We start from the raw sequence: 24625 nt of genomic DNA on the forward strand, positions 1-24625 counted from the left end.
GCAAACTGGCTCAAGGGGGCCAATATATGCGACTCTTTCACATGTAATGTGTGGCTCCCGGCAGGGCGGCTGGGCAAGTGAAGGGGAGGCATGCCTCTCCCCTCCCCAATCGGTCTTCCCTTCCCCAGCCATTGCTCCCCTCCCTGGGTAGACCTGAGCTGCAGGGGGGAGCAGAGAAAGAAGGGAGCTTCAACTCTAAATGCATTCTCAAAGCCCCCGCCCCCGCCGCCAGCAGGCTTGGAGGAGGCATTTGTCTCTTTAAATCCCTTCTCCGAGCCAGCCGGCATAGCATTGTGGGGGGCTTGTTTTCTTTCCACTTCTCCCTCCCCCCCATCTATTTCCTTCCTTCCTTCCTTCCTTCCTTCCTTCCTTCCTTCCTTCCTTCCTTCCTTCCCGCCACATCTAAAGTTAAATGTGTTCTCCAAGCCCCGCCACACCGGCAGACTGGCATAGCTCAGAGAAAGGCATGTGTCTCTTTAATTTAACATGCCAATTTGCATATTTCCCAACAAAAACGCACGCGTTCATGTCTCGTGGCTCTCAGACTTCTTCTGACGTTTATTCTGTGGGGTTCTTACGTTAACCAAGTTCGGCCACCCCTGGCTTCAGCCAAGAGAAAATGACACGTACCCACAGTCACTGCGTGAGCTTTGTGTCCCAAGAGGGAATTAGGACCCCAGTTTTCCAGGTCCGGACTTCACTCCCTGCAGTGTCCGCTTTCTTTCACCCCTGCCGGCTGCAGCCGGCTGCCGGGACATCTGTCCGGCTTTGCCTTCCTCTTGTGTGGTCTCCTTTTCTCGATTTTAGGATCTCTTTTATGAGCTCAGTGCTCCTGTGTCTCTTGCTGGCTGTGGCGGGAGTCTAATTGAGCCGGTAAGGTTTTAATGACCTCTCGTCAAAGTCCTTTCTCCCCTGGAAGGGATCTTTACGGTTCTCTCTTCCTTGATGCTGAACAAGGTCCTGCGTGGATACCTCCTGAAGCCTCGGGCCCAATCCACGTGCCAAACACGCAGGATGCTGTGAAAACCTCAGGGGGGGAGGGAGCTTGGCTGGTGAATCACGGTCTAAATATAGTAATTAGGGCAGCCCCAGCTGCCCCGAGAAATCTTCTCTGTTTTTACAGCTGCGGGCCTCAATCGAGCTTCTCTGGTTTCACATCACTGCTGCCGCTAATGGAAGTGCATCTTTTATTACAGCTTTTAAAAAAAATCAGCCCGGTTTTCCATCTGGGCCCTCAAGGTGTTGTACGGGGTCAGGGGAAGGTGCCCCTGGAGATTTCGTGTGTCCAGGCACTGGCCAGACCAACGCTTGCATAGCTTTCAGCGAGGTTTTCTTCCAATCCTGCTCTGGGCTCCTGTTGGGTAGCTTGTCTTCGCTCTTCTCCCTCTCTGCTTTTTGGACTTGTGCCTAAAAGAAACCTTTTCTGCAGAGACTCCTGCCCGCTCAGAGGAGAGCCGTGGCTCAGCGGCAGAGCGCTTGCTTGGTATGCAGGAGGTCCCAAGTTCAATCCTCAGCATCTCTCTCAATCTCCGGAAGCAGGTGCTGGGAACGATCGGTTTCAAATGCCTGCAGTAGGAGGTGTTGCAGCAGGCTTGGGCGTCTTGGCCCCATTTGAACCGAGAATGTGACCTAGAACACATTCACTCCTCTGCAGCTGGTGTGGTGGTGTAGGGGTCAGAGGGTCAGATTAGGATCTGGAGACCCCGTTTCCAATTCCCCACCCTGCCATGGAACTCACCCTCTGACCAGTCACACTCTCAGGCAAGCCTGCTTTACAGGGGGTGACAATCGGCGTTCCCTCTGAGCTGAGTTAGTGTGAGCTAGCTCACAGTTTTCCACCCTCCGGCTCACGCATTTTTGTCTTGGCTCAGGAAGGATGGCTCCAGTCCAGAGCAAACTAATTTATGCAGTAGCCAGATCACTTGCCTGCTCACGAGTTTAATGCTGGTAGCTCACAAAGTAGGATTTTTGCTCATAGGAGAGCCAGTTTGGTGTCGTGGTTAAGTGCGCGGACTCTAATCTGGGAGAATCGGGTTTGATTCCCCACTCCTCCACTCACAGCTGCTGGATGACCTTGGGCAAGCCATAGTCCTGACAAGAGCTGTCCTTGAAAAGAGCAGTTTCTGTCAAGAGCTCTCTCAGCCCCGCCTACCTCACAAGGGTGTCTGTTGTGGGGAGGGGAAGGGAAAGGAGTTTGTAATCCGCTCTGAGACTCTCAAGTGAAGGGCAGGGCATAAATCCAATCTCCTCCTCCTCCTCCTCCTCCTTCTCTTCTTCAGCTTGAGCTTCAGCTCAGAGGGAGCATTGGTGACAATATGATAAATTGAGGGGACCATGCACACACTGGAGAACGGGGGTGGTGGGAATGAAGAACACGTTGGGCTTCCTCTGTGTGGTTGGCTCCACCTCGCCCAGCAGCCATTCTGTGGTTGGGCCCACCACCCTGTGTCAGAATTCCAAAGGTGCCCACAGTTTCAGAAAGGTTGGGGGACCCCCTGACCTAGAGCTTTATATGGATTGGCCCGGGCATGAAGGTGCCATTGCTGGGTGGCATTCAGGCAGCCGTCCCCGTTGCTCAGATCTCAGGTTTGCTGGTGGCTAGGCGGAAGAAGAAGAAGGTTTTGTACAGCCCTGACTTGGGCCCTGTGGCGCTCCCACTGTTGCAAGGGATACAGGACATGGCTTCAGCCATCTAGGCTGAACCGGCCTTGGCATCAGCATCGTCAGAGAAGAAGAAGAAGATGAGAAGAGATTGGATTCATCCCCCGCCCTTCACTACCCAAAGGTGTCTCAGAGCGGCTGACAAACTCCTTTTCCCTTCCCCTCCCCACAACAGACCCCCTGTGAGGTGGGTGGGGCTGAGAGAGCTCTTGACAGAAACTGCTCTCTTTTTTTCAAGAACAGCTGTGCCAGAGTTATGGCTTGCCCAAGGTCATCCAGCCAGGTGCAAGTGGAGGAGTGGGGAATCAAACCGGGTTCTCCCAGATTAGACTCCGCGCACTTAACCACCAAACTGGCTCTCCACGCAGAATCTCCACGCAGATACTCTTTCGTGCCTCCAGTATTCCTCTTCCAGCAAATCTACTCCATGGTTAGTTGGGAGAGCAGCCGCGGTCTCTTGCACCTCGCGGTGCATCCAGATTTCATTTCAGCGAGAGGAATCGTCTCAAGCTGTAAAATACGAGGAGGTCTGGTAGGCACTGAGCTCCGATCCACACACAGCGGGAGAATCAGTCCATTTAAAACCAATGGCCATGTCGCGACCCCTCCCCCCCGGTGATGAGAAACGGGGGTCTGCGTTTGGATCTGGCGATGCCCGGCTGGCCTCTTGGGTTGCGAAGCCGCTCTCCGCCAGCTGTTGTGGCAGCGCACCAAGCAATGCAGGTCCTTCAGCCAGCTGGCTGGTTTGAAAGGCCGAGCAGGTGCAGCCTTTGGCCTCTTTTGTCCCAGTGTTTTGCAGTCCAGGGCAGGCCCCGGCTGGCTAGCTGGGACCCAGGTGTTGCGTGCCGTTGGGCAAGAGGCCAGTGAGTGGTTCTTCACCCATTGAAGCAGGTTCCTGAATGGCGCATTTCTCAAACTGCAAGGGCAGGCCTGAGCTAGCAGCCACAGAGGACCGAAAAGGATCTCACTGCATCCTCGTGTAAGGCTGCCAACTTTGGGGCTGGAGATTCCTGGAGATTTGGGGCACAGTATCTGGGGAGTGGGGACTTTGGGGAGGGGGCTTACTGAGATGTGCATAAGAACCTAAGAGAAGCCAATGCTGGATCAGGCCAACGGCCCATCCAGTCCAACACTCTGTCACACAGTGGCCAAAAAGACCAGGTGCCATCAGGAGGTCCAGTAGGAGGGCCAGGACACTAGAAGCTCTCCCACTGTTGCCCCCCCCCCCCAGGCACCAAGAATACAGAGCTTCCCTTGCCCCAGACTGAGAGTTCCTATCTATACCTTGTGGCTAATAGCCACTGATGGACCTCTGCGCCATATGTTTATCCAGTTCCCTCTTGAAGCCGTCCATCCTTGTGGCCGCCGCCACCTCCTGTGGCAGTGAATTCCACATGTTAATCACTCTTTGAGTGAAGAAGGACTTCTTTTTATCTGTTCTAACCCGACTGCTCAGTAATTTCATGTAGTGCCCACGAGTCCTTGTATTGTGAGAAAGGGAGAAAAGGACCTCTTCCTCGACCTGCTCTGTCTCATGCATGATCTTGTAAATCTCGATCATGTCACCCCCTCGGCCGTCGTTTCTCCAAGCTAAAGAGCCCCAAGCGCTTTGACACTTCTTCATAGGGAAAGTGTTCCAACCCTTTGATCATTCTAGTTGTCCTTTTCTGCACTTTTCCCAATACTGTAATCTCCTTTTTGAGGTGTGGTGACCAGACTTGCTGTAGCCCACCGGAGAGGCTATTTCATCTCTGTAGTCAGTTGGAATTCCAGGAGCACTCCAGGCCTCGGCTGGGGGTTGGTAACAGCATCTTTGAATGGCCTGATCTCTGCTGAGCAGGAAGTTGTTATCATCCTCTGGCTACCAGCAGTGTGGCCGTCTGCTCAGCTCAGGCCAGAGTTTCCCCAGCTGCTAGCAAGTTGCCATGGTGACACAGGGAGAAGGATGCCTGAGCGCCACTGCGAGAGGCCTGGCGTTGGTGCCTGAGCAGAGTCAGCCACTTGGTTCCCCTTCAGCCAGGGTTCCTCAGTCCCAGGTCCTAGCTCCCTTTGCCTGCTCCTCCCCTTATTTGGGGGCACTTTCTGTCGATTTTGTCCCTCGCTTTGCCCTTGAAAGGAGCTGCGGTGGCTCAAGTGGTTAAGACGCTGAACTGCAGGCTGGGGGAGGTCGGTAGTTCAGCAGTTCGAGACCCGGATGCCGCATGATGGAGTGAGCTCCCATCTCTAGTTCCAGCTCCTGCCAACCTAGCAGTTCGAAAGCAAGAAATTGCAAGTAGATAAATAGGTACCACTTCAGTGGGAAGGTAACAGCGTTCCGTGCGCCTTGGTGTTTAGTCATGCTGGCCACATGACCACGGAAACGTCTTCGGACAGCGCTGGCTCTTCAGCTTTGAAACGGAGATGAGCACCGCAACCCTAGAGTCGGATTCGACTGGCTTTCGAGCAAGGGAACCTTTACCTTTTTACCTTGCCCTTGAAACCTGCCTACTCCCCAGTCAGATTCAATGAAGCCCTGACCTGGATCGTCCAGGCAAGACCAATCTCATCCAGATCTCGGAAGCTAAGCAGCGCTGACCCTGGCAAGTACTGGGAAGCGAGACCTCCAAGGAATACCAGGGGTAGGATGCAGAGGCAGGCAATATTAAGCCACCTCTGTGACATGTCCAAGCCCCACTAGGGGTTGCCAGATGTCAAGCATGACTTTCAGTCAGTCTCTCTGTCTCTCTCTCACACACACAAGTACTTTGGTGTAGTGGTTAAGAGCGGCGGACTCTAATCTGGAGAACTGGGTTTAATTCCCCACTCCTCCACATACAGCTGCTGGGTGACCTTGGGTCAGTCACAGTTCTCTCAGAGCTGTTCTCTCAAGAGCAGTTCTCTCAGAGCGCTCTCGGTCCTACCTACCTCTCATGGTGTCTGTTGTGGGGAGGGGAAGGGAGAGGAGTTTGTAAGCTGCTCTGAGACTCCCAAGTGAAGGGTGGAGTCTTCTAATCAACAACAATAACAACAATTAAGTGGAAAGACATCACGCCTGCCACCTCTTCAAGCCCCAGGTATCCTCCTTGGGGTACATTTACTTGTCATCCCTCCTCCTTGGAGATCGGTCAAGATGGGTCGCCACGTGTGTCTGTCTGTAGCAGTAGAAAAGGTATCTGAAGGCGTGAACGGTGGCTCACAGAAGCTCCTGACCTGCCACAAATTTTGTTAGTCTTTAAGGTACTCCTGGACTCTTGCTCTTTTCTAATCCTTCCTCCTGACATCTTAGCAGCTACACACGAAACTGCCTTATACTGAATCAGACCATCAGTCTACTAGCAGTGGCTTTCTAAGGCCTCAGGCAGAGATCTTTCACAGCACCTACAGCCAGATCTTTTAACTGGAGGTACCAAGGATTGAACCTGGGACCTTCTGCATGCCAAGCAGATGCCCTGCCCCCCAGCTGTGTTAGCAGGCACAGGAAAAAAAAATGTGTCCCTTGGTTTCAGCTGTTTCACAAGTTACGGTCTAAGACTGTATATGTACTGTAGTATTTGAGGAAGCTGTAGGTATTTACGTCCCCTACAACGCTGCATTTTTAAAATTAAAACGATATCTCACCTTTCTCCCCAATGGCGACCCAAGGCATCTTAACATAATTTCCCTCTCCTCCATTGTATCCCAACAACAACCCTGTGAGGTGGCTGCGAGAGTGTGACTGGCCCAAGGTCACCCAGCGAGCTTCCATGGCACAAATGGGGATTCGAACCTGGATCTCTCAGATACTAGCCTGACACTTTAGCTGCTAGATGGCACTGGCATGGTTGCCGGTGAACTGCATTCTCAACTGCACATGTGGTGGAAAGAAACAGCGGCTCGGGCGCCTCAGCCATGGCACCGTGAACTCTTAATGCGTAACATCTGAAGCATTCCTTGGAAGTACGCCGATGCCTTTGCCCTTGGGTTAATTCAGAAAGGGCAGCTTGACCCAATGACATCATTTGCATCTCAGAAGAAACGAAAGGGGGGTGGGTCTCGTTTCCTGATACTGGCTGTGAAGTACTGTCAGGGATAGAGGCTACAAGGGCATGACCGGGGACGGAAACCGTTGGCATTGCTGTAAATCAGTCGGTTGCTTTGGAACACTTTTCAGAATCACTTCCTGCCTGTAATGAAAGCCAGTCCTTTCAACTGCGCTCGTAATTGCAAAGAGCTGCGCAGGGCAAGATCAGAGTGTTTAAGGTAGGGGACGCAAGGGGTGGATCATCTTGAAGCCTGTTTCCCCAGCACTCTTTTCTGTAATTAAGGACCGCAAAGAAACGGTAGAACCTTAGGATTGCCTATCCCGATCTTAGCCCGCCTCCCTAACTAGGAATGTAAGCTGAGGACATCAAATCCAGCATCTTGTTTTCCATTGTGTGACATACCAGATACCCCCAGAAGGCTTACAAGCGAACTCCTGCACACAACTGGTGCAGAGAAGCACACGCTCTCTGAACATGGAGGTTCCATTTCATCATTGTGACTAATAGCCGTTGCTGGATCTGTCCTTCATGAATCTGTCTGATTCCCCTTTAAAAAGCCATCGCTGCATCCTGTGGCAGTGAAGTTCGTCAAATCGTTAATGAGGTGTTGTGCGTGGAAGTACTTTTCCTTCGTCGTGAACCTGCTGCCCAACTATTTTGCTGGGTACCTTGTGAGTTCTAATTTTTTTTTTGTGGAGGGAGAAAAAGAGAAAAACGCCACCCGACCCAGCCGCTCAACAGGATGGAGGGGCCTTCTTCCCCTGAAAGACTGAAGTTCTGGTTCTTTATTTCTCTAAGAAGCCACTGCAGAGGTTTATACCAGGGGTGGCCAAACTGTGGCTCTTTCACACATATTGTGCGGCTCCCGGCAGGGCAGCTGGGGAAGCGAAGGGGAGGCATACTTTTTCTCCCTCCCTCCCTCCCTCCCATCCATCTATTTGCTTTCTTTGTTTCTCTCTCTCTCTCTCTTTCTTTCCACCTCTTTCATTCTTTCCACCTCTCTATCTTTTTCTCTCTCTCTTAGACAAATAAATATCATGAGCAAACAAATAAATGTCATTGGACAAATAAATATCCTTATAAATATCTGTTTTTACCCCTTTTGTGTTTATTTTTGGCAGTCTCATTTAATGTCAATAAAAAGCAAGTGTGCATATTTTTAAAATAAAAACATGTGTGCAATGTTTGTTCATGTCTCGTGGCTCTCAAACATCTGACGTTTATTCTGTGTGGCTGTTAGGTTGAGCAAGTTCGGCCACCCCTGATTTATAACTTGCCTTTGTTAGTTGCCTCCCCCCCCCCCCCCCGCAACGGCTGAGGGGAAAAAAAAAAAAAGGCTGAGTGGAAGGAAACAGGACCGGGGCAAAGATGTGCTGAGATACAACAGGCTCTCTCCTTTTGGGCAGAGGTTTCAAGGCTTTAGTACATGTATTTCTTAAGACATGGCATGGAGTTCCCTCACAGTCTTTGCTTGGGAATGACTAGGCTGTGTGTGTGAACCACAGGCTTCTGTTCTTCAAGGCAGGCAGGCCTGTGGCATTGCAGGGTCTACCAAGAGACAGCCAGTGGATTAGGGAAACTGGATGACTAGATTCTCCCGTGTTCTTCAATGCCCTCTGGTGGGTACAAAGCGGCAATCTGTTCCTTACTTTTAATGTATTGGGGATTTTTCTGCTAGAGGTCAGGGGGCTGTTGAGGAGGTGGTTCCCTCTTCCCTGCAGCTGGGGGGGGGGTTGTTCACATTTCACCCAGAGTACAGTCAGCCGGGGCCAAGAGAAATCCCGCCTGACCCAGCTCCAGAGGCAGTCATGAAACAGGAAGGGGTTGCCTCATTTCCCTTGAAGGACTGAAGTTCTGGTTCTTTTAATTGTCTAAAAACGCCATCCGTGCAATACCTTTCTTAGGACCAACCCAAGAACACGTGACTCTGCAAACTTTCAAGTCCCGCAGAACTCTTCATCACCTTTGTCTTTCAGAAGTTCACCGTATCCTGGCACAAGAAGATCTAAAGATAGCGATGGCCTGAAACATCTGCTTTCCCCCTTCTTTTTATTTTGTAATATTTGGCCTGGTGAAGAGTTCTGAGGAACCCAAAAGCTCGTACACCATTGTGTGGGTTGGTCCTAATCAAGGTATTACATGAATGGTGCTTTTGGCTTTTTGGCTTTTGCACCAATCCGGCTGTAAGCAACCTGCCTATTTATTTCTCTGTCTTGCAGCTTAGGAAAACTTCTGGTTATTTTGTCCTCAATGTGTGTCCCAACATTTTCCAGGAAGCCGTCGGATCGTGGATGTGATGGATGTGAACACGCAGAAAGGCATTGAGATGAGCATGTCCCAGTTTGTGCGCTATTACGAAACGCCAGAGGCTGAACGTGAGAAGCTCTACAACGTGATCAGCCTGGAGTTCAGCCACACAAAGCTGGCAAGCATCGTCAAGCGCCCCAATGTGGTGCGTTGGCACTTTCTTAGGGTGTTGGGGGCTTTTTAGTTCATTGTCAGCATGCAATTGGGTGTTTGGTTTGTGAGGGGTAGCGGGTAGAGCAGGGGTGTCAAACATGCGGCCTGCAATCCAGCCTGCAAGGCCCTGGTTGTTTCCCTGCTTCCTTTTCCAGTTCTGCTGCTGCTGCTGCTACATCACAGCTTACTTTACCAGACTCTCTCCATCACACAGGAGAGATAAATAGGCAAGCCTCTCCTGTGCGATTAAGAGAGTATGGTAAAGCAGTGGCCGAGGCTCCTCCCCCTTCTCCTCCCAGGGGGTGGGAGGGAACCAGCCAGAGCTTGCTTCCTGGCCAGGTTGCCTCAATCATATTCAGGAGACAAAGGGAAGCCTTTCTTTCCTTCCACTGGCTGCGGCTCGCTCCTGAAGGGAGACAGGGAGGGAGGGAATGAGTGAGAGCTTGCTTTGCTGGACTGCTTCTAAGACCAGCAAAGTTTCATTCAAGGTATGAGCTTTAGTGTGACTTGCTACAGTGTGTTTGTATTCTGTTGGGCTCCTTATGCTGTGTGTGCTTCGTTGGGCTCCTTATGCCAGGGCTCTCCTGGGTGCAACTGGGTTCCCTTCCCCTTTTCACTGTGTTCATGCCCTCATAATCCAGTCTTTCTCAGTAAGAAAACAATGTGAAAGTTCATTGTGTTCGTCTATGTCCTTTATAAAGTTTATATCTCTGCTACCTGGCATTACATTTTTTGACACACAAGGCGTGGCCCAACAAGGTCTCATTTATATCAGATCTGGCCCTCATAACAAGTGAGTTTGACACCCCTAGGGTAGAGTATTGAGACTAGGACCAAGGGACCCAGATTCAAGACTTCAGTCATCCGTGAAGCTTACTGGTTAACTTTGGGCCAGTCACTCAGCCTAACCTACCTCACAGGGTTGTAGGGAGGATAATAGGAGGCAAGATAAGAGAGCTGTGTATGCCACCGAGAACTCCATGGAGGAAAAATACTCCTTTTTTTTCCTAATACAAGCAGTGCTCACTCTAAGCTGTGGAGTCTTGCGAACAAAAATTCTACTTTGTGAGCTACGTTGCGAGGCAGCGATTTGGCTACTGCATCAATTAGTTTGCTCTGGAGCCCTCCTTCCTGAGCTAAGACCAAAATGTGTGAGCCGGAGGCTACAAAACGGTGAGCTAGCTCACACTGACTCAGCTTAGAGGGAACACTGAATACAAGTCAGGCCCCAGAGAGAGTATGATGTCTACAAGGAAATTAAAATGTTAACAGGACAAATCCAGGGGAGGCTTGAAAAGGTGCCCATTTGTTGAATGTTTGAGTGGAATTAGGTAGACCCATGGGTTCTGAGAATACGCATTGCTTTGTTGGATACGACCAACAGTACTGCAGATCTCAACAGTGAATACCTGCTACCTTCTCAAGGCAGCTGGCAAAGTAAAACAATAGAATAAAATTATCAGTAAGAGAGAAGCCAGGAGCTGCGGTGGCTCAAGTGGTTAAGACGCTGAACTGCAGGCTGTGGAAGGTCGGTAGTTCAGCAGTTCGAGACCCGAGTGTGCCGCATGACGGAGTGAGCTCCCGTCTCTAGTTCCAGCTCCCGCCAACCTAGCAGTTCGAAAGCAAGAAATTGCAAGTAGATAAATAGGTACCACTTCGGTGGGAAGTTAACAGTGTTCCGTGCGCCTCGGTGTTTAGTCATGCCGGCCATATGACCACGGAAACGTCTCCGGACAGCGCTGGCTCTTCGGCTTTGAAACACAGCCCTAGAGTCGGACTCGACTGGCTTTTGAGCAGGGGAACCTTTACCTTTAAGAGAGAAGCCACTGAAGACAAGCCACTGCACAAAACAGAGCCCCCCCCCCCAAATTAAATAAATAGAAATTAAAAGTAAACGATTAAAAATAGCGTAAAGATGGAACTCCTCCATTGAAAAGCCTGGGGTAAAAGCAGTGTTTCGGCCTGGCGCCCAAAGGGAGAGTAAAGTAGGTGCTGAATAAGCCTCAAGGGGGGGGGGGGACAGCACTCAAAAGGCGAGGTGCCGCCACTGAAAAAGCCCTGTCTATGGTCGCCATCTGCCTTGTCTTGACATGACCTCTTTTATTAGAAGATAGTAGCAGACCTGTCACTCTTTCAGCGGCACAATTTTATGCATCTGTGATAGATTTTCACAGCCATTCAAATGGGGGCTAGCTTTTTTCTGTATTTTAGTCATCTGCTTCGAACTAATAGGTTAAGAAGCAGTATGAAGTACAGAGAGAAAGAGCTCTACCTCGCCTCTGCAGGCAAGACCACAGAACAGGGCTTGAGAAGAGAATCTTAACTGGAAGGCAGGTCCCTGCCCCAAGGCAATTGCAATCCAAAATTTGATGTAGAGACAAGAAAGAGGGAGAGAGAAGCAAAAGTAAATGGAGGGGAAAATATATTGAAACCCCACCCCAGAGTTTAAAGGAACATGTCAGTCATTGCTGGGTTGGACTGGATGGGCCAGGGGTCATTTCCTGCGGGAGCGCACAAGAGCGGAGCTCCGGCAGTAAGGAGCCCAAGGGGCGGGCACATGTAACAAGCCCCGCCCCCTGCTCCCAGCAGCCCTCAGTTGGGCCACGAGGAGCAAGAAGCAGCCAGGTAAGTTGCAGAGCCGGCCCCGCCGACCTGCCTTCAAGTACAAGCTCTCCCTCCTCTGTGAGGGCAGATCTGTGCGTCCCCGTCCCCCCCACCATAGCTAGCAATCCAGAACAGTCCAGTGGAGCCTGAGTGGTGGGTGTTGCCTTCTGACACACTTCCTGTGATGTCAGGGGGTGTGGCATATGCAAATGAGTTATGCTAATGAGCTCCTGCACCACTTTTTCTACGAAATGACCCCTGGGATGGGCCATTGGCCTGATCCAACATTGGCTTCTCTCATGTTCTTATTTAATTTGTATATCCCGTACTGGTTGCAAAATGGGGGGGGGGGGTATTGGTGCAGCGTTTGGACCAGCTGAGCCATAGACTTGATTTTTTTTTTAAACCCATGAAAAGAGGCCTTTCCCTGATGTTTATGGACTCACTCTTGACTCCCGATGCTTTTCCAGGTGGACTTAGTCGATTGGGTGGACAACATGTGGCCCCGCCATCTAAAGGAAAGGCAGACAGATGCCACCAACGCCATTTCGGAGATGAAATACCCCAAAGTTAAAAAGTAAGTGTTCTGCTATGCTTGTGGCCAGTGTTCACTCTAAGCTGAGTTGGTGTGAGGCAGCTCACAGTTTCTTAAGCCTCTGGCTCACATATCTTTGTCTCCGCTCGGGGGACGCTCTAGCACAGGGGTGGCCACCCGTGTTCCCTCTAAGCTGAGTCAGTGTGAGCTAGCTCGCAGTTTTTTAGCCTCCGGCCCACACATTGTTGTGTTAGCTCAGGAAGGATGGCTCCAAAGCAAACTAATTTATGCAGCAGCCAAACCACTTGCTCACAAGCTTAATGACAGTAACTCACAAAGTAGAATTTTTTGCTCACTATCCACAGCTTAGAGGGAACAGACCACACTTGCTTAACGTGAGATCCACATAGAATAAACGTCAGGTGTTTGAGAGCCGCAGCAAGACACAAACAGATATAACCCACGTGTTTTTATAGAAAAAATTGCAAATTTGCTTTTTCTTCACGTTAAATGAGGCTGCCACAAATAAAAACAAAAGGGGGTAAGAATAGATATTGATAATGATTAGATGGGGAGGGAGGGGAGAAAGAGAGAGAGAGAGAGAGAGAGAGAGAAAGAAAGAAAGAAAGAAAGAAAGAAAGAAAGCAAATCGATGGGAGGGAGGGAGAAGTGGAAAGGAAGCAACTTTAACTTTAAATGCATCTTCCAAGACCCCCACGCCCCTCACGCCAGCTGGATTGGCTTGGAGAAGGGGTTTAGAGAGACAAATGCCTTCTCCAAGCCGACTGGCGGGGGTGGGGGTGTCTTTAAGAACACATTTAAAGTTAAAGTTGCTTTCTTTCTTTGCTTCCCCCATCTCAAGCCTACCCAGGGAGGGGAACACTGGCTGGGGAAGGGAAGATCAATCAGGGAGGCAAGGCTCCCCTTCGCTTCCCCAGCCGCCCTGTTGGAAGCCGCATGATATGTGTGAAAGAGCCGCGTGTGGCTCCCGAGCCGCAGTTCGGCCACCCCTGCTCCGGCATTCGGGCAAAAAACAGGGCGTGGGGGGGCCTCCCCCCGCAGGCCAGCTGGTTGGTGGCAAATTGGGCCCCTCGAAACCTGGGGAGCCCCCACCCCTGTCGGGGGGATGGCAGCCCTAGATGGACCCAGACAGATATCTCTAGGGAGAGAGTTCCAAAGTTTTGGTGCTACAACCAAGAGAGTCCCATCGAGCTTCAGACGTGTGGAGCAGCCGATGCAGGGCCTAAGAAGAAGAGGAGGAGGAGGAGGAGAAGATGATGATGGTGATGATGATGATGACGATGACTGGATTTATACCCCGCCCTTCACTACCCAAAGGTGTGCAGCTTACAAACGCCTTTCCCTTCCCCTCCCCACAACAGACACCCTGTGAGGTAGGTGGGGCTGAGAGAGCTCTGACAAAAACTGCTCTTTTTCAAGAACAGCTCTGACAGGACTATGGCTTGCCCAAGGTCATCCAGCAGGTGCAAGTGGAGGAGTGGGGAATCAAGCCTGGTTCTCCCAGATTAGAGTCCGCGCACTTAAACACTACACCAAACTGGCTCTCTTTGAAGACGATAGTTCTCACTAACAGCAACTCTCCAGGATCTCAGGGCAAAGAAAGTGCTTTCGCAGTATCAGTTCTCTGTGATCCTTTAGCTGAATATGCTGGCAGGGATCGGAACTTCTGCGTGTAGAGGGGGGGGGGCTCAGTGTCTATACCATTTTTATCTCTGCCTGTCTCCAAAGAGCTCAGGGCAACTCTTTTGTGGGATCTGAAGGAAGTTTATGCCGGAATAAATCTTGTTAGTCTTTAAGGTGCCACTAGACTGTATGCGGTGGCTCAAGTGGTTAAGACGCTGAATTGCAGCCTGTGGAAGGTCAGTAGTTCAGCAGTTTGAGACCCGGGTGCCGCATGATGGAGTGAGTCCCCAAGAAATTGCAAGTAGATAAATAGGGACCACTTCGGTGGGAAGGTAACAGTGTTCCGTGCGCCTTGGTGTTTAGTCATGCCGGCCATATGACCACGGAAACGTCTTCGGACAGTGTTGGCTCTTCGGCTTTGAAACGGAGATGAGCACCGCAACCCTAGAGTCGGATTCGACTGGCTTTCGAGCAGGGGAACTTTTACCTTTACTTAGACTGTATGACCCTGCTTCATACCAGCCTTTCTGCACTTCACTGGCTTTGTACCACTGCGTGTCCCAGGTGGTTTCAAACAGACTGCACCACAAGTATCTGAAGAAGTGAGCAGGGACTCACGAAAGCTCCTCCCCTGCCACAAATTTTGTTAGTCTTTAAGGGGCTGCTGGACTCTTGCTCTTTTCCACTGCTACAGACAGACTAACGTGGCCACCCATCTTGATCTATCTGAAGAAGTGAGCAGGGCCTCACGAAAGCTCCTCCCCTGCCACAAATTTTGTTAGTCTTTAAGGGGCTGCTGGACTCTTGCTCTTTTTTACCGCTACAGACAGACTAACGTGGCCACCCATCTTGGTCTACTACGCCAGAAGCGCTGTCTGAAATGGTATTCCGCTTTTCCTCCCTGGTATGCACAGATTTGCTCTCAGGTCGGCAATTTCTCTACCACTCACCAGTCCTGTTTTAAGAAAACATGTTTGGAGGTTAATATTTGGCGCTGATTCTGTTGGCTGCTTCAGTGTGGTTCATTTGCTTGTCAGCTTTCGAGGCATTTATTTAGCGGTTTCTGCATTGCCTTAGTTGCTTCTGGCTTTGCCATATTTGCTCGAAAGGAAGACAGCCACGAATATAAGACAACCCCGCTTACAAATGGTATCCACACAAAAAAAAATATTACTGGACATGACTAACACGTGCAAATGTAAGATGATACCCTCTTCTTTTGCTGGCATACCTGTGGGGGAAATTGCATTTGAATAAATACTGAGTTTTCCTGTTCCTTAAGACATTTCAGTATGTTTGGGGTTTTTTCTTCTGCAAAGTTAAAAATAATTTTGGTTAGGATCCCTGGAATTCCCTATGTACATTCTTCACATAGATGGTTTTGTTTATGTTTTGCAAAGAGATGCAAATGGCTTGAACTTGTTCTTGTGTCTTGAGAAGTCGTTTCCCCCCCCCCCATGCACTTTGTGTGGCCACCCTGAGTCAACCTTGGAATGTTTTTGTGTTTAAGGTGTTAGTTTCTAATTTACGATATACAAAGGGATGTTGTGATGCTTGGTGTAGTGGTGGTGGTGGTGAAACCTCCGGCATTGATGGGCTCAGACACATGCTTGTCACAGAGAGGTGGGACAGTCTGAAGGGTCTTCTTGGCAGGGATTGACTGATCTGTCGTGACCAGCGATAGGGTTTGGACAGGCAGGAGTTCTGGCCGCTTTAATTGCATTGCATGCTTATGGGGGGGGTCAAAAATTGTTGTTGCGGCACCATGTAGATTTCTGATTTTATCGTTGTATGACTTGTATATTGGATCGTTTTAGTATTATCTTATATTAGACCGTTGTACACCGCTCTGAGCAAGCTCTGTGGGGAGGGCAGTATAGAAATTTATAAATAAATAAATAAATGCTTTTATTTGCTGGTCACGGGCGCTGAAGCCTTCCCCATAACCCTTTTCAGCCACTCCTCTAAGAGCTCCCTAGATATTGCACACTTTCAGTATACCTTTGCAGTCATGAGCAGCGTTCCTTGTGCAGGGGGGGGGTCAACAGTGGGAGGGCTTCTAATGTCCTGGCCCCACTGATGGACCTCCTGATGGCACCTGGTATTTTTGGGCCACTGTGTGACACAGAGTGTTGGACTGGATGGGCCTTTGGCCTGATCCAACATTGGCGTCTCTTATGTTCTTATGTTCCCTCTAAGCTGAGTTAGTATGGAGCTAGCTCACAGTTTTTTAGCCTCCGTCTCACACATTTTTGTCTTCGCTCAGGAAGGGATGGCTCCAGAGCAGACTAACTTGTGCAGTAGCCAAATTGCTCACTCACAACTTTTAATGCCAGTAGCTCACAAAGTAGAATTTTTGCACACAAGACTCCACAGCTTAGAGGGAGCATTGGTCATGAGGGCTAGAAACGCGTTTCCTTTTAACGGAAGCTAAAACGCCGAGGAAGTAGAATTCTGTGTCCCTTTTTACAATCTGCTTTTATTTTTGTATGCGGTTGACTATGTATGTTATGCCATTAAAGGTCAGAATTGAATTGAATTGAATTGAATTGAATTGAAGTGTATGCGATTGAAAAATCTCAGCACATGTACATAGTGCCCTGGGTAATAATGCCTGTTTCTAGTGAAACGTGCTGTGTTCTATATCTGATGCTAAGCTGATTCTCTGAAACAGAAAGCGGGCCAGGAAAGGGGAAAAAAGCAGTGGTTGGTTTTTACAAACACAGATGGTATCGGCAGATACTAATGTTTGGTTTTTGGCTGCAGCCTGCAGAGTTCTGTGCAAAGGGATGGAGTTGGAGATTATCCCATCTGCCGCGCTGGTTCAGTTACAGGGCTAGAGAAAGCGTGGAGGCTGACCTGGATTTGCCCCATTAACTCTTTATCCTCCTCCTCCCCAACCCACCCTTTCCTTCTTTAATGGTCTGAATATCACAGTGGATTCCTTCTGCTGGGCAGAAGTGGGTGATGTGCATTCCCACTTAAGGCAGGAATTCCCAAACTGTTTGCCGCAAGGAAGCCACTATCATGTCCTGAGAAATAATTAAGTGATTAGAAGGTTCAGTGAATTCAAAAGTATTTGGTCGCAGGAGAGAATATTTAGTGTCTCTGCGTGGTTCACTGGTTTACCCTTCAGTTTCCAGTCAGCCTTCTTAGGGTCATTTTCTGCATCACAGCACCAGGAATGACTGGAGAGACGTTGTGGAATTAGCTCTCCTCAGAAGAGTCTACCCATTGCAACTCTGCGTGAGTAACTTTTTGACCTCACCAACCAGAGGTACCCCAGACTGGTTGACATGTACAGAAAGAAGTAGAGACAGGTGGGCTCATGAGAGTGATTGATTCTTACTTTTACCCTTTTTGCAAGTTACGTTTCAGAAGGCATAAGAGGAAAATTGAGTGTGTGAGAGGGTTGACATGCCAGTCAGTTGGCACTCATTGTGGTCAGATATTGTCCAGTTCGCCATGGCCAAAAATGCCACTGTGTAGATGCTTGCTTTTTCATCTCATTATGGTGTCATATCTAAGAATCGTTGCCTTTCGTTTTTAACAGCTGCTGTTACTTTGCTTTCTTTTTGTTTCAGTGTCTTTTTAAAAAAATGCAAATGTTGGCTGATATTTTGGTGTCCTAGGATACAGCGAATCATCCGCATTTATAGATACTTTGCCTAACCTAGATCATTATAATTGTTTTAAGTTAATTTCATCATTTCTCAGTCAGAGTGAACACATTTGTTTCCAATTTAAAGGCTTCGATGACTGAAATATCTTTTTATTCTGGTTTTTTATTGTATTTTTCATATGTGAGTGTGTGTGTACCTGGAAGTCATGGCAGCCTCTGGTGACTGACCCCTACTGGAGGCCTGGAGGATATTCAAAGAGGTGGCTGAATAAAGCCTGCCCCCACCTCCCACCTCTGGTATTCCAAGGAGGTCTCCCATCCAAGGACTTGCCAGAGACGACCCTGTTTCGCTTCTGAGATCTGACAAGACGGGCTATCTGGGTCAGGGTGATGACTGGAATATCCTGTGGCTTAATGGCTTCTAAAATACTTGACTGGTCAAGTGGCCCAATTCTTTTCCACTGGCTAAGTGCCCAACCTGAGCTTCCCAATTTTAATTGATATTTAAAAAGCGCATTTCATCTGTCAGAAGTTTTGGACCCATGCTGTGCTCAGTGCTGCATATTTCTACACGTAGCTGGCATCATTTCGGTTTTGTTTGCTAGTATGCAGTGGTTGCCGGTGCACAGCTGGTGGCTCTTTCAGCACCCAATTAACTTTAAATGTGAAAAACCTTGCGTCAGCCTGTTCTCTCCCCTGCCTCCAGATAACAAAGAGATGTTTTGCAGTACAAGAGACTGAGGCCGCAATCCTGAAAACTCTTAACCTGGGTGCAAGCCCTGCTGAATAAACCGGGACTTAACTTCTGACCAAACATACATGGGATTCCACAGCAAATGTGTGTGTGCATTGCGGGGCGCGGTGGGGTGGGGGGCTGTCTCAGAACATACCTGTATTCAGGGGTCATTTTGTAGAAAAAGAGGTGCAGGAGCTCATTAGCATAACTCATTAGCATAACTTGACTCGAAGTGTGTCAGAAGGCAACACCCACCGCTCAAGCTCCACTGGACAGTTTTGGATTGCTAGCTATTGGGGGGGGGGATGTGCAGATCTGTCCTCACAGAGGAGGGAGAGCTTGTACCTGAATAAAACTTGGTCTTCAAGGTGCCACTGGACTGTTTTGGACTGGGAGCCCGGGGAGGGTTCTGCAACTTACCTGGCTGCTTCTTGCTCTGACTGAGGGCTGCTGGGAGCAGGGGGTGGGGCTTGTTGCATGTGCCCGCCCCCTGGGCTCTTTACTGCCGGAGTTCCGCTCCTGTGCACTCCTGCAGGAAATGACCCCTGGCTGTATACTGTTAGTAAAGTCTGCACCTCTTTGCCAAAGCCACTCTGATTAGAGTTGTGAAGGTTTGTGCCTTGGGTAAGAAGTACTAACTTCCCTGCAGTGTTTCTTGTGACGTATGGTCAGTTGTCTTGCAAGTAGCTAGCCGGGCATGGTGGAAGAAGAAGAAGAGATTGGATTTATACCCCGCCCTTCACTACCTGAAGGAGTCTCAGAGTGGCTCACAATCTCCTTTCCCTTGCTCTCCCCACAACAGACACCAGGCTGTGAGGTAGGTGGGGCTGAGAGAGCTCTTTCGAGGACTGTGCCTGAGAGAACAACTCCAAGAGAACTGTGACTGACCCAAGGTCACACCAGCAGCTGTGTGTGGAGGAGTGGGGAATCAAACCCGGTTCTCCCGGATTAGAGTCCATGCTCCTAACCAGTACACCAGATTGGCTCTCAAGACTTTATGGAGGGACAATTTAAAGAAGTTGCATCTTTTGGTCAAGTTTTGTCCGTAACGTACCGATTTTGGGTTCCAATCTAGCTGTTTTTCTTGACGGCCGTGGTAAAATCTTCCAGGAAGATGCTGGGTTTGTGCACTGTATGGCAGTTCTGTACTGGTGTCTGTAGGATGGTGCCAGTCCTCGTTAAGACAGAAGCAAGAACACAAAAATCAGTGACACATTTTATTTATTTATTTATTTACTTAATTGATACCCCACCTTTCTCCCCAATGGGGACCCAAAGCAGTTTACTTTGATCATCTCTCATCCCTTTTATCCTCACAACCCTTTGAGTCAGGTTAGGCAGAGAGTGTGCGACTGGCGTAAAGTTACCCAGCAGTCTAGGCGTTCTGGTTGATCACAAGCTAAACATGAGCCAGCAGTGCGATGTGACTGCGAAGACAGCTAATGCAATCTTAGGATGCATTAACAGAAGCATTGTGTCCAGATCAAGGGAGGTGGGAGTTCTTTATGGTCAGGCCTCACCTGGAGTACAGTGTCCAGTTCTAGGCACCACATTTTAGGAAGGATGTTGACAAGCTTGAGCGTGTCCAGAGGAGGGCAACCAGGATGGTGAGAGGGTTGGAATCCAAGTCTTAGGAGGAAAGGCTGAAAGAGTTGGGTGTGTTTAGCCTGGGAAATAGAAGGCTTAGAGGGCTTAGAGGGCTTCTAATGTCCTGGCCCCACTGGTGGACCTCCTGATGGCACTGGTATTTCTGGCCACTGTGTGATACAGAGTGTTGGACTGGATGGGCCTTTGGCCTGATCCAACATTGGCATCTCTTATGTTCTTATGTTCTTATGACATGATTGGAGTCTTCAAATATTTGAAGGGCTGTCATGTAGAAGATGGAGCAGATCCATTCTCTCTTGCTCCGGATTGGAAGACTAGAGCTAATGGGTGGAAATTACAAGGGAGTCATTACCGGCTAAATATTAGGAGAAACTTCCTAACTGTAAGCGTGGTTGAACAGTGGAACAGACTGCCTCGGGAGGTGGGGGATGCTCCTTCGCTGGACGGTTTCAAGTGGAGGCTGGAAACATACATCTTTCATGTATGTTGTAGGGCTATATTTCAGCTATGCTCCTGCAGAGTGCAGGGGGTTGGACTAGATGACCTGCAACTCTAACATTCTGTGATTCTATGATTCTATGAATCTTCCACAGCAGGGTGGGAATTCGAATCCAGGTCTCCCGGATCCTAGGCCAACATACCTATACTGTACCACGCTGGGGTGGACCTCTTCACACAGGAGGACAAATTCTTCTATAGGTGGCACTTTCTTGTAGAAATAAACATGCACCACACGTGATTAGTCCCAGCTCTCATGTGCAGTCCATATTCATTTACTGAGAACTTGACATTGGCTGAGGTGGTGGCTACAAGCACAGATGACTTCAAGAGGGGATTGGATAAACATATGGTCCATCAATGGCTACTAGCCACAAGGTCTAGATGGAACTAGTCTGGGGCAGTGATGCTCTGTCTTCTTGGTGCTTGGGGGTAACAGTGGGAGTTTGGCCCCACTGGTGGACCTCCTGATGGCACCTGGATTTTGGCCACTGGGTGACACAGAGTGTTGGACTGGGTGAGCCATTGGCCTGATCCAGCATGGCTTCTCTTATGTTCTTATGTTCCTCCAGTGTGTGTACATGGAACTAAACAATTTTGTATCTCAGTAACCCAGGATAATCCACATATATGTGCGAAAATACTCAGTAATCTGGTGGCCTCTTAACCCATTTTTATTCTGGCATAAACTTTCATGGACTAGAGGCCACTTTGGGCAGAATTCATGTAGATTTCTACACAGGAACAGGGTGGCTACTAACATGACCAAAGGAAGCAATTTGTAATTAACTTAATTGCAAACAGGATGTAGCGATGGCCAACCACAGGGATGCCTTTAAAAGGCAAATTCATGGAGAAGAGCTCCATCAATGACTATTAGCCACGGTGGCTTAATGAAACCTCCATGTTCAGAGACAGTATACCTCTGGGCTCTTTTTATGCACTGGGCAGGAATTCTGCAATGCGTGAAGCATGCTGCTGCTGGCGTCCACCAGCCAAAGACTCTGTCAGGGGAGGGCTCTCTTCAGGGATTTGGGGGGGCTCTAAGCTGGATGTGGGGCTGTGGAGAGAATCCAGCAAACCCCACATGTTCTTTAGACCTTTGGTTACAGCTGTGGGGTTTTGGGGGGGCAAGGTGAGTCTCTTTTGGGGGGATATGTAGACAATTCAGTTGGATAAACTCCCCTCCATCGCAAATGTTAGCCAGTTTTCCCTTGCCCCCAATTTCCTCAGAGACAACACTTTACGCCTTTGGTTCTTGTGTTGGATTTGGGGTTTTTTTTTTTTGAAGGGCTTGTGAGTCCCTTTTTGGGGGTGTGCGTAGACAACTCATCTGGATAAGCTCTCCTCAGTCACAGATGTTAGCCATTTTCCCCACCCCACCCCAATTTCCTCAGAGACAATACTTTACTTTAGGCCTCTGGTTACTGCTGTGGGGTTTTTTTTGCGCGGTGTGTGTGTGTGAGAGTCTCTTGGGGGGCTGTAAGCAACTCAGCTGGACAAACTTCCATCAGTGACAAAGGTTAGCTGTTGCTGCGCACGCCCCCCCCCCAATATCCTGGGGGGGACAGCATTTCACTTGAGGAATTTGGTTCCTGCGTTGGTGTTTTTTGGAGGGGGGAGAGTCTCTTTTTGTGTATAGGCAACTCAGCTGGATAAACTCCCCTCAGCTGCAAATGTTAGCCATTTCTCCCACGCCCAGTGTTCCCTCTAAGCTGAGTTAGTGCGAGCTAGCTCACAGTTTTTTTTAGCCTCCGGCAGCAGCCAAATTGCTACAACTTGAATGCCAGTAGCTCACAAAGTAGAAGTTTTGCTCACAAGACTCCACAGCTTAGAGCAGTAGCGGCGAACCTATGGCACGGGTGCCAGAGGTGGCACTCAGAGCCCTCTCTGTGGGCACGCGTGCCATTGCCCCAGCCAGGCCCAGACCATCATTAAAGTGTCGAATTCTCTGCCAAATAATTTTGAGTAAATGAAAGCATTTGGGATTGCTTTCCTTACTTTGTTTGGATCATCTTAAGTTAATGTAGGAGTTGTTTTTTCTAAAGTAAAACCTCAGTATTCAGGTTAAATTGCCGTGTTGGCACTTTGCAATAAATAACTGGGTTTTGGGTCGCAGCTTTGGCACGCGGTCTCTAAAAGGTTCGCCATCAGTGGCTTTGAGCGAACATTGCCCATGCCCCCAATTTTTTGAGGGACAAAACTTCATTTTAGGCCTTTCGTTACTGCTGTGGGTTTTTTGGAGGGAGGGTGAATCTCTTCGGGGGGGGGGGGGCTGTAGGCAACTCAGCTGGTTAAGCTCCCCTCAGTGACAAAGGTTAGCCATTGTCCGCCACACGCACGATTTCCTGAGGGGACAACATTTCACTTGGGGCATGAGGTTGCTGCATCGGTTGTGGGGGGGATGAGTCTTTTTTTTGGGGGGGTGCAAAGGCAACTCTGCTGGCTAAGTTCCCCTCAGTCACAAATGTTGGCCATTCCCACACGCCCCAATTTCCTGAGGGACAAAACTTCAGTGTAGGTCTTTGGTTAAAGTGTTGGCTTTTTGGGGGGAGGAGGAGTCGTCTTTTTTCTTGGGGGGGGGGTTGTAGGCCTGTCAGCTGGATAAGCTCCTCTCAAGTCACTAATGTTAGCCATTGCAACCCCCGATTTCCTGAGGGACGCTTTACTTTAGGCCTTTGAATACTGCTGTGGTGTTTTTTGAGGGAAGGTGAGTCTTTTTTTTGGGGGGGGGAGGTTTGGACAGCTCAGCTGGATAAACTCCCCTCAGTCACAAACGTTGGCCAACATTTCCCTCCTCTTCCTCCTCCTCCGGTTGCCTCATCTGTTTGCTCAGGGGAAGTCCTGTTATGTTGGTCAGGGAGGGTATCCATGGCTGACGTTTGTGCTCCCCACCCCTCAAGAAGCGGCTTCCCAGCTGCCTTCTCCCCCCCCCCCCCCCCCCCCTAATATCAACAAGAAGTAAGATTTCCAAAACAAGATAAAAGTTCAACGATTTTACTCGGCTTTATACTAGCATACAGTTTCTGACTTCGTTAGAATTTTCTTCCGTTTAGATAGCTTAAAGTCTTTTGTTCTCGATTTAAAACCACTTTTCAGGTTTTACTGGGAGGGGGGGGAGTCTTGGGTTCCCCCTCAGCCCACACTTTGATTGTAGGTGCTTCTAATTTCTACCAAGGCTTGTACTTGCTTTGTAACACTTGAATGTTGCTTAACTCATGGTTTGAATCCTTGGGGATCTTTTAGAAGCATTGCCCAGGCAGCTCATAGTTCACATGGTAATAGAGGGCCAAACCTCACAGCCTTTGTTTTTCCTCACTCTGGACTAGTAGCATGGAGGATTGTTTTCTTTATAGGGCTTTTGGAATGGTTCCCGCCCCCACATGCTGACCTGGAATTTGTCTGACTGACCGGGTGGCGGGGAAGCCCCGTGTCAGAATCGACCAAAATTATAGGCAACTGTGTGGATCCCTTTGGGGAAAATCCATAAACAGCAGAAGCTATTAGAATCTGTTTATTAGAACTAGCCAAATTGAGCAAGTTTGTGAGTTCCCCAGAACTCTTGATCAAGGCTGAATGTTTAGGATGAGAAAGTAAGATGGTGGGGGGGGGCAGAGATGTTTCGGGGCATGTTGGTAAAGCCATCAAAGCACAGACATGATTCCCCCCCCCCCATCATGTCCTAAAATACCGTCTTCCCCCTCTCACTCTCCCCTTCTTCTTCTGAAGAAGTGAGCAGTGACTCATGAAAGCTCATATCCTGCCATGTATTTTGTTAGTCTTTAAGGTGCCACTGGTCTCTTGCTCTATTGCTCTTTCCCTTTCTTTTTGTTATTTTGTCTTGTACTGCACAGCCAGGCTGATGAAGAGTTCTGGGGAACTCAAAAACTTTCACAGGTGTTTATGCTTCTTGCTTTGGGATTATCGGGTGCATAGTCGCCCATTTAGTTTGACCTGTTACAGCATAAACGTGCCTCTCTGTTATCTTCACAATTGCCCTATGGAATCGGTTACGCTGAAGGCCTCTTTGCAGTGTTTGTGTGTGGAATGCTCTTGCATATAGGCATCGGCTTGAAACCTGAATGTGGATACACACATGACCACCTTCAGCATTGGGTTGCCAAGTCCAAGTTGGGAATTCCTGGAGATTTGTGGGTGGAGCCTGGAGCAGATTGGGTTTGGGGACGGGGGGGGGACCTCGTAGGACAACCCCGTAGCCAGGAATTTATTTGTGGGGGGGGGGCGCCGGCTTCCCA

At 49.3% G+C, this 24625-nt stretch overlaps 1 protein-coding gene across 1 annotated transcript in view; it reads left to right on the forward strand.

The window, feature by feature from the left end:
- The window catches only part of LOC107115877 (lysine-specific demethylase 2B-like), a 60885-nt gene that overhangs the window by 21548 nt on the left and 14712 nt on the right, over positions 1–24625 (forward strand). Inside the window, exons 4-5 of the mRNA XM_015417649.1 lie at positions 8936–9114; positions 12197–12303. Coding sequence (XP_015273135.1) covers positions 8936–9114; positions 12197–12303 — 286 coding nt within the window. The remainder of the gene's footprint in view (positions 1–8935; positions 9115–12196; positions 12304–24625) is intronic.

This window comes from Gekko japonicus, unplaced genomic scaffold, assembly GCF_001447785.1.
Source record: "Gekko japonicus isolate JY-2015 unplaced genomic scaffold, Gekko_japonicus_V1.1 scaffold64, whole genome shotgun sequence".
Taxonomy (NCBI): domain Eukaryota; kingdom Metazoa; phylum Chordata; class Lepidosauria; order Squamata; family Gekkonidae; genus Gekko; species Gekko japonicus.